Genomic DNA, 16407 nt, shown 5'->3' on the forward strand with positions numbered 1-16407 from the left:
CAGGTTGTACTGTGTTGCCCAGTATTAATTTCATAGCCGGACCTTACCCTCCTAAAGGAGAAGGCATTCATTTATATAAGCATCCCACTAATGTTGACTGTCCTGCTGGGGTACAGGTGGTGTTCTAGGCTCAGGGGAAACAAGACATAGCCTTGTGTTCCTGAAGCTTACATTTTAGAGGGGAAGGCAGGCAAGCAGTGTGAAAGCAAATAAATAAAGAAGATGCTTTCAGATGGTGATGTGTGCAATGAAAAGAAAAGAGATCAATGAGATGAAGTGTGATCGCAGGAAGGCCGGGGATGCTGCTTTAGCTCAGATGGTCGGAGTGGCCTCTCTGGATGACAAGAGATGCTAGCTAAGCAGTAGGTAGCCATGTGCAGACTCTGAAGAAGGGTTGTCCAAGGCAATGCCTACCAAGTGCAAAGAAATCTTTACATTCTAAGAAATCATGGCATCCAGTTTATGCTTTTTTTTTTTTTTTAAGTCACTCCAGGTGCCATGGAGAGGATGGTTAGACCTAGGGATGGGGTGAGTTGGAGGGGGATGAAAATATAAAATGGGAAAATTAAGTTCAATTTAAGAGAAGTTGAGCCTATAGTGCCTGTAAAGCCTATGGTCAGGATGCACAGGAGGCAATTTGAAATTCCTATTTGAAATTCAGGAGGGCGATTGGATAGATTTGGAAATTGTCAATAAATAGAAAAATATCTGATGCTTGGCATTAGAGAGCGATGCCCAGTGAACATGGGGTGGAGCAAGGAAGTAAAACCATAGTTAAGGGTAGAAACCTGGAAAGCCCCCAATGTAAGAAGCAGAGTGTCTGGGAGAAGGCAGATAGGAAGACTAAGAATGAGTAGCAAAGTAGAAGAGAGCTGACAGGGTGGTAGATACCTAGGGAACAAAGTTTTGTGGAGGTGAGGGGCAAGAGGTTAGCAGGAGGGTCAGAGGTTGCAGAAAGGGCAAGTAGCATCAGGATGGAAAAGACAATTACAAAAGCCATTAGTAGCAAATCTTTGAAACAGCTATTCCATCAGTAGCATGGTTAAAATATAGTAGTATTATTTAATAATAGATGCTCTTAAAAAGGGATGAGGGGAGTTCCCTTGTGGCCCAGCCGGCTAGGGATCTGGCATTGTCACTGCAGCAGCTTGGGTCATTGCTGTGGTGCAGGTTTGATACCTGGACTGGAAGCATCCACACACCACAGGAATGGCCAAAAATAAAAAAGGAATGAGGTAAATTGATGTGACTAATCGGAAAAGATGATTGTTAAAATCTAAAAAGCAAATGATGGAACAGTAAGTAGCCCAATCTGTTGGTACTAACGGAAGTCCTCTGGAAAGCAAAGTAATTTGATGAAAGATGCAGGGAGGTAGCATGAGGGTCCACTGAATTCGAAAATAACCAAGGTATAGTAGAGATAGTCCCCGTATTAGTGTCATTCTCTCCAGTGGAACTTGAGAGGATTAGATTGACATCAAATTTGATATGGGCAAATAAGACAAGTTCAGAATGACTTCAAGGTGCTGGTGGAAGTCCATGGCATCATGGGCCCCAGGGAAAAGGAAAGCTCAGGAGCATTTTTGTACTGGGAAAGTAGAGAGCTCTCAAGGATGTTGCAAAAAAAAAAAAAAAAAAATCAAAGGAGGAGTTCCTGTCATGGCGCAGTGGAAATAAATCCAACTAGGAACCATGAGGTTGCGGGTTCGATCCCTGGCCTCGCTCAGTGGTTTAAGGATCTGGCGTTGCCCTGAGCTGTGGTGAAAGCCGCAGATGAGGCTCGAATCTGGCATTGCTGTGGCTCTGGCATAGGCCAGCGGCAATAGCTCTGATTAGACCCCTAGCCTGGGAACCTCCATATGCCTCAGGTGTGGCCCTAAAAAGAAAAAAAAAAAAAAAAATCAAAGGGAAGCCTTAGAACCATTGGGGAAAGAAGCAGCTAATAATAGCAGGCATTTATTGAGCACTTACTATGTGGTTTTCCTGTATGATTAATTTAACCCTCATATGACTGTGAAGAAGCGATATCATAATCCCCATTTTCAGAGGAAAACTGAGGCACTGATAAATAATCGCAAGGTCACATGATTAGCAAATGTTGGAAGCAGGAATTGAAGCCATCTGTCCATCACTGTGCTACATAGGAAGCTGTGTTTGCAGAGAAGGATTGCGGAGGCGGAGCTACTGTGACGGATTTGGATGTGGCTAAGATGGAATAGTGGTGAAGTCATTTGAGGTAGGTGAAGTTGCCACAAGACAGAATAGCTAGAATGATCACCAAAGCGTGTATTGGAGTATCCAGAAATGAGGTGGAGAAGAGAATTTTTGCGTTGGTAGAAACTTGATGATGAAGATGGCAAGGGTCGCAGAGCCAGATGACTCGGCATAAAGTACAGTTTGTGCAAGAGAAGGTATTAGAAAGACACTGAAGATGGCTCTTGCCTACAAATGGCTTTCTGTTGAATTGGGGAGGTAGGACCTTGGTAGATTATTGACAACAAATGGGAGTAAGTGCTGATCGCCACCTCAGAGATGTTGACTCTGAAATCGGAAGCTTTGCTCAGGGTAGACTGGTCACCAGTGTCCCCCTACTCCCCCTCCCCCGCCCAGCTGGTGTTTCTTTGTTACTGCTCAGGGAGAGAAAAGATCTTCTCTACCCACCTGGTCTTTGGGGATCAGGTTATTAGATATGTTCCGTCTTTTAAGAACTTATCAAAAGTACCGTAGTATATACCTATACCTGGAGGTTTGGTAGGAATAAGGAGAAAAGAACATCTAAAATGATTGTGTTTCTGTTATGTTCCTCCCCCTCCCCGCATGGCAATGTGACAGTAATCACATAATCCACCTAACACCCAACTTTGCTAGGTGGACTGAGTTTCACCTCTGGGTGTTGAACCACCACAGAGAGGAGGCCTACATGAAACAGGATGTTATTTGGTCTATTGAGCCCTGCTTTCCTCTGCAAGCAGAACTTGGGGCCTTAGGCAGAGACGGCGCTTACTCAGCTTCTCAGTGTGTAGCTCAGAGGCACCCATCACGGTGAACCTTCTCTCCTGGCCCCGGGGCTGGACCAGTGACCCCAGCTGGGACAGTTGCTGTTCTTGTCTGGGATTCCCAGAAGCAGAGCTAAGGAGCGAGACCCCCTTCCTTTCTGACAGTAGACAGGTAGATGTGAACCTGAAATTGGCTATCGCCAAGGTCACTGCCTGGAGGAGAGAGGGTGGGGCCCTGGGTGTGGGGTTTAGCGGTAGAGAGGAGCAGAGATTAGCTTTTTGGATATGTTTCCAAACTATTTTCTCCCTGGGGGAGACAACTTGAAAAATAAGGCAAGAAATATTCTAAGCAAAAAAATATTATTTTTCAGTATATCTTCAAATGAGAAAAAAGAGTCTGAAGGCGTTCTGGGGTTTGGCTGTGGTATAAAATGGCTTGGTTAATGTGTGTCACTTCCCCAGCTTGGCCATGTTTTGCATCTTTGAACAGAGAAAGCATTGTTCTGAATAAACTTAGAGCATATTATCTGTGATACTGAAACTATTTAAAGACTTCTTGTTTTGATTTTTCAAAAAGCAGATGAATAACATAATTATCTGCAGTTCCTAGCCCTCCGTTCCCTCAGGTTTAGGACGCATTTACAGTGCAGTTTGCATGCACTAGTAAAGATAAACCAGTGGTTCCTTTATCCCTACAGTGAAAACTCACTATTTCACACTCATTGGAACTAGGCCAGTTTGGCATTTAGAATAGTCTTAGAGAAATGCATTTCTTCTCCTTTTAATTTGACAGCTTTGTTTTTTTCCTGGTGGTCTAGTGGTTAGGACTTTGTGCTTTCACTGCTGTGGCCCAGGTTCAGTTCCTGGTCTGGGAACTGAGATCTCACATCAAGCCACTGCATGCTGTGTCCAAAAAAAAATTACAGCTTTAACTAGGGCAATAAGACTTTGGCAGATAGGTTTGAGGCACTTCTTTAATTGAAACATATCAATTGTAGGAAAACTATTGCTGTTTCAGTACATCTAACTGATTGTCATGTATTGCAGGGTACTGTAGACCAGATACTGATATAAGAATTTTACATCCATTATCTATCTTATTTAAACCTCAAAATAGCCCTGTGACATAGGCATTGACTCCATTTTATAGATGAGAGCCAGAGAGGTTAAAACGCCCAAGTTCCCACTGCTAGTAAATTCACCCCCAAGTGTGTTAGACAGCTACTCACTCCGTGCTTGAATCACTACTCCATGCTGCCTCTGAACTACAGATTACCATACAGTTTGTATCTGTAGGTTTGTTTTATTTGTCATTTTATCATTTGGGGGAGAGGGAGCATCATTTAATTAGGCATTTATGATATACCTGGAAGTGAACTAGGAACTCCAAGTACATTATCTGTCCCATCTTTTTATCCTCAGAACGACCCTGTCCATGGGTTTTAGTGTGTCTCATTTAAAGAAGGGGGAAATGAGCCTCAGACATAATTTTCCTAATATCAAACCTAGTTAGTGTCAAAGCTGAGCCCTGGAACGTGAGCTAGATTCAGCCAGAGTGGGGGGCACCGAAGGATTTCCACAGTGGAAGGAATGACCACTAGTTCATGCCACCACCACTGGAAGGGCTCCAGGAGGTGGGATGGGCAGTGTGTGTGGGCTGGCAGGGGGGCCAGGAAGTGCTGTGCCTTTGGATGATCTCCCGGGATCTGGTGCTGCTCAGGCCTCTTGTCTGGTCTTTCTCATGGCCTGCCTGTGGGTTTTCTGGAAGCCCCTCCTGTTCAGCGGGTGGTTCAGGCTCTGAGCAGCCACTGTGGTGTTGATGGTGACAGCAGCCCCAGGAGTTCTCGGGGATGGAAGCCAGAGTTGCTCTGCAAATTCAACAGCCAGTTTGCTGATAGAGACAGAGCAGATGCTCTTCAAACATGCCGTACAGCACTTGGCTGTCCATGAGCCCGTGGTAGACGAATCTCTAGAGCTTTGAACAGCAGTGCTCTTTATCACAAGGAGATAAACTGAGGGTTGGGTAGCCCATGGATGGAGACTGTCATTTATTCATTCATTTAACGTTTGTGAGCACCTGCTGTGTTCCAGATCACTGTTCTGAGCACTGGGGCTTCAACAATGAATGAGATAGACAAAGTCACTATCAGAAAGTGCTAATATTCCAGTGGGAGGAGACAAGAGAAAACACAGAGAGGCATATGTGTGTCACACCCAGTGGGAATACATGCCGTGAAGGAAAGCATGGCTGGGTAAGGGATACAGAGATGCATGGGATGGAAGGGGTGCTGTTTTATATGTGTATTAAGGAAGGCCTCTCTGTGGAGGGGACTTTTGAATGGAGACTTGAAGGAAGTGAAAGGGAAGCCTGTGGGCGTACAGGGGAGGAGTACTGTAGACAAAAGAAAGAGCAGGCGCAAAGCTCTTAGGTGGGGAATGCTTGAGACATTCAAGAATCAGCAGGGAGAATGGTAGCTGAAGCAGAGGGGGGGAGGGAGACAGGGCCAGGGACAGTCAGAGGGGCCAGGCCTGCAGGCCATGGTGAGGACTCTGGATTGTACTGGGGGTGAAATGGAAAGTGCCTGAAAAAATCTGAGCAGACGCCTGCCATGATGTGATGTATGTTTTTAAAAGAGATCCCGACTGCCATGTGGGGGTACAGGGTAGGGCGGTGCTGCCAAAGTGAGAGCAGGAAGGCAAGGTTGGTAGCTCTAGCAGTCGTCCCAGGAGAAATGGTAGTGGTAGGGATGGGGGGGGGCAGTGGAAGGGGCAAAGCAGCACAGATGCTGAGAGGTGGTCCTTGTTAAATGTTGAAGGAGTTGACAATAGGACTTGCTAATGGGATGCATGGGGAGGGGAGTGAAAGACAGAAGTCCACTACAATTCTGAGGTTTTGGTCTGAGCAACTTGAAAAATGAGTTGCCCTTTACTGAGAGGAAAGGGCTCTATCTGCAGAGAGACAGAGATACCACAAGTTTGGTTTGTCTGGCATTCCAGAGCCCAGAACTGGCCTGAGAGTGGGAGTGGATGCGGGCTGGACCATACTTTGCCCTTCAGAGAGGTGGTTTTGAATCCTGGGTGGGGAGGAGGGTGGAAAGCAGGGGGATGTCCCAGCATTCGATGAAGTACAAGTGGATTTTAAAACAACGGGCAACAGATAAGATGGTCGAGCCAGAGGCTGGAGGGACAGGAGTCTTGTCAAGGAGCAGAGAGCTCCGAGGGGCATCAGGAGTTTGGGAGACAAGATCAGAGGGCAAGGGCAGCCAGCTGGGACTCCGGAAAGAAACAGAGCCTGACCAGAGTTTCTGCGGAAGATGCTGAGCTTGGGATACAGAGGGAGCGGGACAGAGAGGGAGGGGGCATGGGTGCAAACAAACAGAACCCAGAGCAGGGGAGGAGGATCATGATCTGCCTGGACACTGAACTGAGGACTGCGGGATGGGTTGGGAGCTGGGCTGCAAAATTTCGGACAAATCTGCATTCTGAAAAACCTCAAAAGCTTAAAGCTTCAAAGAGGAGACTGATGGGAGCATGCTGAGTTACTAGAAACCCAGAGCCTATAGTTCAGTGAAGGTTTGGCTTGAGTGCCCAGCACCTTCGTGTGGCAGCCTTTCTGGATGCTCTGAAAACACAAGTAACTCGGTCTTCCTCATCATTTTCTCTCCCCCATCTCTACTGTTGAACCATCAAGCTTGCACCTCCAGTCCTAAGCAAGAGGAAGGCGAGCTAGCAGTCTACCCACTCTCTCAATACACCAGTTTTCTGGAACAGTCGGTTCCCAACGGGACTGACAAGTTCCCACCAGAGCACATCCTTTGAAATCTTTACTACGTTGACCAGACCACTCAGAAGTTTGGGTCTATGCTAATCTCAGGAGACATGTCCTTCTAGGAGGAAATCTTCCCCAGGCAGAAGTGTATAGCAATGTAGTAGTACATGTAATAATATAACCATGTGGGATGATACTGTCTACATTAATATATAGCCACATCTCACAGATACTTGGAGGTAAGTTTCCAGACCACCAAAATAGAGCAAATATTTCATTAACACAAGTCACAATTCTTTTGGTTTCCCAGTGCATATAAATGTTATGTTTTACTATACTGTAGTCTATTAAGTGTACAGTCGCATTATGTCTAAAAAACAATGTCCATACCTAATGAAAAAATACTTCACTGCTAAAAATGCTAGCCATCATCTGACAACGCAAGGTTGCCACAAACCTTCAACTTGTAAAAAACAAATATCTGCAAAGCACAATAAAGCGAGGGGGGCCTGTAATTACAAATATAATGTTACTTACACTCATGATAATATATATGATAATATATGAGATATAAATTGTATATTGATGTATGTACATTCTTATAAACAGTACTGTCAGGTTAGCTGTAAGAATTAAAGTAATGCTTTAATCTTGTGATGCCAGAAGTTAGGAATGTAGTTCCTTGTTCACTCAGTAGATCCTTTATCAAGTGACGTGAAACAAATTACCTTGTTCCTGGAGTTCCCACTGTAGCCCAGTGGGTTAAGAATCCAGCTGCTGCGGCTCAGGTTGCTGCATAGGCACAGGTTTGATCCCTGGCCTGGTGCAGTGGGTTAAAGGATCTGCCATTGCTGCAGCTCACATTCTGTCCCTGACCTGGGAACTTCCATATGCCGTGGGTCTAGCCACTAAAAAAAAAAAAGGCATATTTGGAGTTCCTGTTGTATCTCGGTGGGTTAAGAAACTGACGTAGTGTCTGAGGATTTGGGTTCTATCCCTGACCTTGCTTAGTGAGGTAGAGATCCAGTGTTGCCACAAGCTGCAGCATAGGCTGCAAATGCAGCTTGGATCCAATGTGGCTGAGGCTGTGGTGAGGGCGAGCTGCTACAGCTCCAATTAAGACCCCTAGCCCAAGCAGGTGCTGTGGTAAAAAGAAAAACAAAAAACAGATTACCTTGTTCCACTGGGCTTCTCATAGGTAGATAGAATATAATTTACTGCCATAGGGATCGTCAGACCTAGTCTCTGTTTTCAATATTATTTTTTTTCAAAGGATGCTCTTATTTTTTTTACTAAAGTATAGTTGATTTACAATATTGTGCCAATTTCTGCTGTACAGAAAAGTGGCCCAATCATACATATATATCTACATTCCTTTTCTTATATTATCTTCCATCATGGTCCATCCCAAGAGACTGGATATAGTTCCCTGTGCTACACGGTAGGACCTCATTGCTTATCCATTCTAAATGTAATAGTTTGCATCTACCAACCCCAAACTCCCCATCCATCCCACTCCCTCCCCCTTCCCCTTGGCAACACAAGTCTGTTCTCTATGTCTGAGTTTGGTCTGTTTCTGTTCTGTAGACAGGTTCATTTGTGCCATTTTTAGATTTTTCATGTAAGTGATATCATATGGTAATTTTCTTTCTCTTTTTGACATGCTTCACTTAGTATGAGAATCTCTGGTTGCATCCATGTTGCTACAAATGGCATCATATCATTGTTTTTATGCCTGAGTAGTATTCCATTGTATATATGTACCACATTTTTCTTTATCCATTCCTCTGTAGATAGACATTTAGGTTGCTTCCATGTCTTGGCTATTGTGAATAGTGCTGCTGTGAACCCATAGGTGGTACATGTATCTTTTTCAATGAAAGTTTTGTCTGGATATATGCCCAAGAGTGGGATTGCTGGGTCATATGGTAGTTCTATATTTAGTTTTCTGAGGTACCTCCGTACTGTTTTCCGTAGTGGTTGTACCAATTTACATTCCCACCAACAGTGTAGGAGGGTTCCCTTTTCTCCACACCCTTTCCAGCATTTGTTATTTTAGACTTATTAATGATTGCCATTCTGACCTGTGTGAGGTGGTACCTCACTGTAGTTTTGATTTGCATTTCTCTAGTAGTTAGTGATGTTGACAGTTTTTTTCATGCACCTAATGGCCATTCATATGTCTCCTTTGGAGAAATGTCTCTTTAGGTCTTCTGACCATTTTTTGATTGGGTTGTTTGTTTTTTGGTATTGAGTTGTATGAGTTGTTTGTATATTTTGGAGATTAAGCCCTTGTTGGTTGCATCATTTACAATTATTTTCTCCCATGGTTTAGGTTTTCTTTTAGTACTTTATGGTTTCCTTTACTGTGCAAAAGCTGGTAAGTTTGATCGGACCCATTTGTTTATTTTTGTTTTTATTTCTATTGCCTTGGGAGACTATTTTTATTTCTATTTGTATGGTTTATGTTTTCCCTATGTACTCTTCTAGGCGTTTTATGGTGTTATGTCTTATGTTTAAGTCTTTAAGCCATTTTGAGTTTATTTTTGTGCATGATGTGAGGGTGTGTTCTAGTTTCATTGATTTACATGCAGCTGTCCAGTTTTGCCAGCACGACTTTCTGAAGAGACTCTTTCCCGTTTTATATTCTCACCTCCTCCTTTGTCAAAGATTAATTGACCATAGCTGTCTGGGTTTATTTCTGGGTTCTCTATTCTGTTCCATTGGTCTGTATGCCCATTTTAGTACCAGTACCACACAGTCTTGATTAATGTAGCTTTGTAATGTCTGAAATTTGGGAGAGTTGGGCCTCCTGCTTCCTCCCCCCCAACCCTGAGAATTGCTTTGGCAATTCTGGGTCTTTTATGGTTCCATATAAATTTTTGAATTATTTATTCTAGTTCTGTGAAAAATAATATGTTTTATTTGATAGGGATCACATTAAATCTATAGATTGCTTTGGGTAGTATGGCCATTTTAACAATATTAATTCTTCCAATCCAGGAGCATGTGATATTTTACCATTTCTTTGAATCCTCTTTATTTCCTTTATTAATGTTTTATAGTTCTCAGCAAAGAAGTCTTTTACCTCCTTGTTCAGGTTTATTCCTAGGTATTTGATTTTTGGGGGTGCAATTTCATTTTATTTTATTTTTTTTAGTACTGCACCTGTGGCATATGGAGTTTCCCAGGCTAGGGCTCATGCTGTAGCTGCCGGCCTATGCCACAGCACAGCAGTGCAAGATCCAAGCCACATCTGTGACCTATACCACAGCTCACGACAATGCCAGATCCTTAACCCACTGAGCTAGCCAGGGATCGAACCTGCATCCTCACAGATAGCTAGTCAGATTCGTTTCCACTGAGCCACGATGGGAGCTTCCTTGGGGTGCAATTTTAAAAGGTATTTTTTTTATATTCCTTTTCTAATATTTCATTGTTAGTTTACCGAAATGCAACTGATTTCTAAATGTTAATCTTGTATCCTGCTGCTTTGCTGAATTCATTGATCAGTTTGGGTAGTTTTTGTGTGAAGTCCTTAGGGTTTTCTATATAGGATTCTATCAGCTGCATATAATGACAGTTTTACCTCTTCTCTTCCAATTTGGATATCTTTTATTTCTTTTTGTTTGTCTGATTGCTGTGGCTAGGACTTCCATTGTTGAATACAAGTGGTCAGGGTAGGCATCCTTGTCTTGTTCCAGATTTTAGCAGGAAGACTTTCAGCTTTTTTCCATTGAATGTTATGTTGGCTGTGGGTTTGTCATAAATGGCTTTTCTTATGTTGAGATATGTCCCCTCTATAATTTTTCTCATGAATGGATACTGGATTTTGCCAAATGCTTTTTCTGAATCTACTGAGATGATCATGTGGTTTGACTTTTCTTTTTGTTAATATGGTGTTTCACATTGATTGATTTATGCATGTTGAATCATTCTTGTGAACTTGGGATGAACCCCACTTGGTCATGGTGTATAATCTTTTTTATATATTGTTGGATTCAGTTGGCTAAATTTTTGTTGAGAATTTTTGCATGTAGATTCATCCAAGATATTGGCCTATAATTTTCTTTTTTGACAGTATCTTTGGTTTTGGTATTAGGGTGGGTTTGGTATTTCATCTGATTTAAGTATTGAAACTGCCAGTTTCCTGTCATTTCCATTTGCATGAAATATCTTTTTCCTCCCTTCACTTTGAATTTATATGTGTCCTTTGCCTGAAGGTGGGTCTCTTGTAGGCAGCTTATTATAGTGTTTTGTTTTTTTAATCCAGTCTGCTACTATATGTCTTTTGATTGGAGTATATAGTCCATTGACATTTAAGATAATTATTGGCAAATATGTACTTATTGCCATTTTAAATTCTGTTTTCCAGTTGATTCTATATTTCTCCTTTGTTACTTCCTTTTTCTTTTTTTGGGTTAGATGATTTCCTTTTATTTTATTCTTGTGTCCTCTTTATGTTTTTTGTGAATGTATTATTTGGTTTTGATTTGTGGTTGCCCTGTTTTTTAAGTATGTTAACCCCTTTCTATACCTGCTTATTTAGACTGATAGTCTTATTGGCTCAAACACATTCTTTTTTTTTTGTCTTTTTGTCTTTTGTTGTTGTTGTTGTTGTTGTTGCTATTTCTTGGGCCGCTCCCGCGGCATGTGGAGGTTCCCAGGCTAGGGGTCGAATCGGAGCTGGAGCCACCGGCCTATGCCAGAGCCACAGCAACGTGGGATCCGAGCCGCGTCTGCAACCTACACCACAGCTCACGGCAACGCCGGATCATTAACCCACTGAGCAAGGGCAGGGACCGAACCTGCAACCTCATGGTTCCTAGTCGGATTCGTTAACCACTGCGCCACGACAGGAACTCCTCAAACACATTCTTAAAAAAAAAAAAAAAAGAGTCTAGATTTTCTTACTTTCCTTCCTGACATTTTATGATTTTGATATCCTTATTTATTTATTTATTTTTGTTTTTTAGGGCTGCATCCGTGGCACATGGAAGTTCCCAGGCTAGGGGTCGAATTGGAGCTGTAGCTGCCAACCTACACTGCAGCCACTGCAATGTAGGATCTGAACTGCGTCTGTGACCCACACCATAGCTCACGGCAATGCCAGATCCCTGACCCACTGAGTGAGGCCAGGAATCAAACCTGCATCCTTATGGATACTAGTTAGATTTGTTTCCACTGAGGCACAACAGGAACTCCCTTTCTCTTCGTGTTTATCTTTGCTATTCCTTGTGTTTATCATTACTTTTACAGATAGTTTTTTTTTTTTCTTTTTGATCTGTATACTGGCTTAAGTGATTACTCTCCAATTATGATTTCCTTCATCCTATATGTTCTTTCTTTCCTATTTAGGGGAGAACTTTCAATATTTCTTTTTGAGTGAGTTTAGTATTGCTGTATTCTTTTAGTTTTTGTTTGTCTCAGAAATTATTTATCTTTCTATTTTAGATGATAATCTTGCTGGGTACAGTATTCTAGGTCACATATTTTTCCCTTTTAGAACTTTGAATATATCTTGCTACTCTCTTTTGACCTGTAGCATTTCTGTAGAGAAATCAACTGATAGCCTTATGGGGGTTCCCTTATAATTAATTCTTTGTTTTTCTCTTGCTGCCTTTAGAATCTTCTCCTTATCTTTAACTTTTGCCATTTTTATTATAATATGTCTTGGTGTATGTCAGGTTGGGTTCAACTTGTTTGGGGGCCCCCTATGCTTCCTGTATCTGTATATTTGTTTCCTTCTTTAGATTTGGAAAGTTTTCAGCCATAATTTCTTTAAATATATTTTCAGTCCCCTTTTCTTTTTCTTCTCCTTCTGGAATCCCTATTATGTGTAGATTGGCCTGCTTTATATTATCCCCTTGATCTCTTATATTGCTTTCATGTTTTTTCATTTGGTTTTCTGTCTGTTGTCCTGACTGCATGATTTCCATTATTCTATCTTCCAAGTCACTTATTTTTTCTTCTGCATTACTCATTTTGCTCTTCAATGCCTTTAACTCAGCTTTCGTCTCTGCCAGTGAATTTTCTAATTTTTCTTGGCTCCTCCTTATAGTATCTAGTTCCTTTTTAAAGTAATCTGTGTTACTGATCATATCTGTTCTTAATTTCTTCAGTATTTTCATTGCCTCCTTTTTGAACTTGGTGTCTCTTAGACTGCAGAGGCCTGTTTCACTGTTGCTCCTTCAGGGGAATTCTCCTGTTCTTTTAACTGGTAATGGTTCCTGTGCTTACTCATTTTGCTTATAGTTTTCTTACTCTGTGAGTTTAGGGAAAACAATTATCTACTGTAGTCTTAGAGAGCTATTTATATGAGGGAGTGTCCCTGGGTAGCTTGTGAGGGCTTACTGTATTTTTGTCATGAAGGCTGCTTTTGGTTTGGATGCTTGCTGTCTCTTTCCTCAGTATGTTCAGGCCATTATCCCCTGGATAACAGTTGTGAAGGTGTATCGCCTGCACATGCTTCCAGGGAGGTGGGGGCCATGTGCAGCACCTGCAGGCTGCTCCTGGTTGCAGGGCCCTCAGTGGTGGCAGTGACCCACAGGGAGGTAGGGGTGGTGCCCAGAGCCTTTGACAGTAGCAGTGGTGGGATGAGTGCATTCCCGGGATGGTGAGGGCAACAGGATATACTTTGTTGCAGGGTCCTCCACAGCGGTGACCCCTTAGGTGACTGAGGTCTCAGGCAGTGCCTGTTCATAGGACCCTAAGTAGTGACAGGCCTTGTCCAAGATGACTGTGGCAGTTCGCACCTGCCCTGCATAGCCTGAGCAAGAGGTGCCCCACCTGTGAGTGTGCAGAGCAAGAAGTTCCTATGGCGTTCCCACCCCTCCTCCTCTTGCACTACCCAACAGTGGTGCCTGGCTTCTCTGGTGGGCCCAGGTTGCCTCCTGTGCTTTCTTGGCTGTGGTGTACCACTCTCTGGCCCCCTCAGGCCATCCTCACACAGCCAACCCTAGTCTTCTCCCCATATCTGGCCTCTGTAGCCCAAGTATCAGTGCCCAGCCCCCACCTAAGTCTCTCAGTCTATGGTGTCCCAGATGGCGGTACCAATGGTCTGTGCAGCCCTCTCTCTCCTTTGCCCTCCTCAGACTGGCAGCTGTGCTTTTTTCTGAGACCCTGAGGCTCCCTTTCTGTCCCAGCTGATCCCCCCGGTCAGTTTTAGCTGGCCTCCCAGGGTGCAGATTCATTTCCTCTTTCACAGCTCCCTCTCTGAAGTGCTAGTCCCATCCTGATTCCTTTTTTTCTTTTTCTTTTTTGTCTTTTTAGTGCCACACTGTGGCATATGGAAGTTCCCAGGCTAGGAGTCAAATCACAGCTGCAACCACTGGCCTACGCCACAGCCGCAGCAATGCCAGATCCAAGCCACGTCTGCAACCTACATCATAGCTCACGGCAACAGCAGATCCTCAACCCATTGAGCAGGGCCAGAGATTGAACCTGCATCCTGCATAGATACTAGTCAGATAACTAGTAACTCTGATTTTAATCTTCTTTCTCTCTCTTTTTATTTTTTATCTTTTAATCTTTTTAATCTTTAAAAAGATTTTTATTTTTAATCTTCTTTCTCTCTCTTTTTTTCCCTTTTGTTCCACCCAGTTATGTGGAGCATTTCTTGCCCTTTCTGGAGTCTTCTGCCAGTATTCAGTAGATGTTCTGTGCGAATCATTCTACATGTAGATGGGTTTTTTGTGTGTTTGCTCTGTTTGTGGAAGAAAGTGAGCACCATGACCTATTCCTCCACCATCTGATCCCCCCTCTCTATTTATGTTTTTTAAGATAAATGTCCAATGAAAAATAAAATAACCAAAATAATTTGATTTACAGATTCTGGACAACTGGCCAGGGTATGACTTGAATTTGTTCACATACCCACAGCACTATTATGGAGACTTGGAATACGTCCTCATCCCTCATGGCATCATTGTAGACAGGTGAGTGCTCTTTCTGCATCAGTTTCATCTAGCCCTTTCTGGTGTAAATCAGATAGTATTCTTGGGGACCCTCTTTCTGAGGCTCCTTTATGTAGTAGTAGACAGAACTTTTCTAGAACAGAGAATTTGGAATAAAATAAATCTGGGCTTTAATTGAACTGTTGACTTGGATATTTGTTCAGGGGAAAATGATAAGAAGGCTATACCTATGGAAGGTATGGCGTTAAAAGTAACAACTTCAGAGTTCCCATTGTGACTCAGCAGAAACGAATCTGACTAGCATCCATGAGGATGCAGGTTTGATCCTGGCCTTGCTCGGTGGGTTAAGGATCCAGTGTTGCCGTGAGCTATGGCATAGGTCACAGACGTGGCTCGGATCTGGCATTGCTGTGGCTGTGGCGAAGGCCAGCGGCTGCAGATCCGATTCAGCTCCTAGCCTGGGAACCTCCATGTGCCTTGGGTGTGGCCGTAAAAAGACAAAAAAAAAAAAATTACAAAAACATAACAAACCTCAAAATAACAATGTCCGATACGAAATGATGAAAACAGGGGTTGGGAAAGCATTTGTCTCTCGTTTGTCACAGACTCTTAACCAGCAGAGTTAAGAGGTAATCTCTGCCTTTATAGGCCATACCCCTGAAGCCCTGGCTTTTCCTGGGACTTGCATTTATCTCGGGCAAGTCATGTCTCTTGGGTTGGCCAGTTGCACAGTTGTTTTCACTGGTAATGTTTTGGAAATAGAAATATTTGCAGCATAAAAATAGCAGCACAGGACTATTTCTTGAATACTATTTCTAGCTCTTTTGGACCCGTCTGCATAGATGACCACTGGCTCCTTTCTAGCTGATTAGCTTTCTGAAAGCCATCGTTTTTCTGTCCTGCTCTAAGACCCTAAGTCCCCCTCTTTTGTTACCTGGTTTTCAGAGAGCCTCCTGCAATTCATCCCACCATAAGCTTCAGGATTTATAGGTTCTACCCCTTTAACAAAGCTGCCTAATGCCCCAACGGTTGCCTTTCCATGGATCTCTGATTTCTTGTACAAAGGTGAAGTACTTCAGCCTTCACATTAAATGAAAAGCAAGCTTCATGGGTCTCGGACTCAGAAATCAGGGTAGGAGCGGCAGTGGGGAGCTGGAGCAAACAGACCTTGGGCTCCATGCTCTACCCTTTTCCTTAAACCCTTGTCCTTCTGCTCTATGTTTCTTAAGCTGTTCTATTCTTCTAGTTAAAATTTAACTTATGAACTAGGTCCTCAGCCAAAGGAAGTTTGAGAAACCCTGGATGGTCACTATTCCCAGGATATTATCTTTCCATCAGCCTGTCTGTAAGCAAAAGGAAATGTCATTCACTCACTCAGATTCTAAGATTTTCCACTGGATAAGACTTGCACATTGCGTGTTCTCTCAAACCATTGTGTATTATTAAAATAATGTCTAGTTTGGGGTTTCTCACAGCCTCAGGTAGCTTTCCATGGAACGCAGGTTTTGATCCTCAGAGGGAAAAAAAGTGAGAAATTTGGCACCTCCCAAATTGCTAAACCTCCCTTTAGGCAACTCATATTAAAAATACAGATTCTTGGAGTTCCCGTTGTGGCGCAGTGGTTAACGAATCCATGGAACCATGAGGTTGCGGGTTCGATCCCTGCCCTTGCTCAGTGGGTTAACGATCTGGCATTGCCGTGAGCTGTGGTGTAGGTTGCAGACGC

The 16407-nt window shown here is 43.1% G+C and overlaps 1 protein-coding gene across 2 annotated transcripts in view; it reads left to right on the plus strand.

Moving 5' to 3' along the window:
* Positions 1-16407, plus strand: part of PRTFDC1 (phosphoribosyl transferase domain containing 1) — a 95995-nt gene that overhangs the window by 4483 nt on the left and 75105 nt on the right. For both annotated transcript variants that reach the window (XM_047754508.1, XM_047754507.1), the window contains one exon: positions 14596-14702. Coding sequence is in view for 1 of the 2 variants with exons in the window: in XM_047754507.1 (XP_047610463.1) it covers positions 14596-14702 (107 nt within the window). In the remaining variant the exon portion in view is untranslated. The remainder of the gene's footprint in view (positions 1-14595; positions 14703-16407) is intronic.

Source organism: Phacochoerus africanus, chromosome 12 (assembly GCF_016906955.1).
Source record: "Phacochoerus africanus isolate WHEZ1 chromosome 12, ROS_Pafr_v1, whole genome shotgun sequence".
Taxonomy (NCBI): domain Eukaryota; kingdom Metazoa; phylum Chordata; class Mammalia; order Artiodactyla; family Suidae; genus Phacochoerus; species Phacochoerus africanus.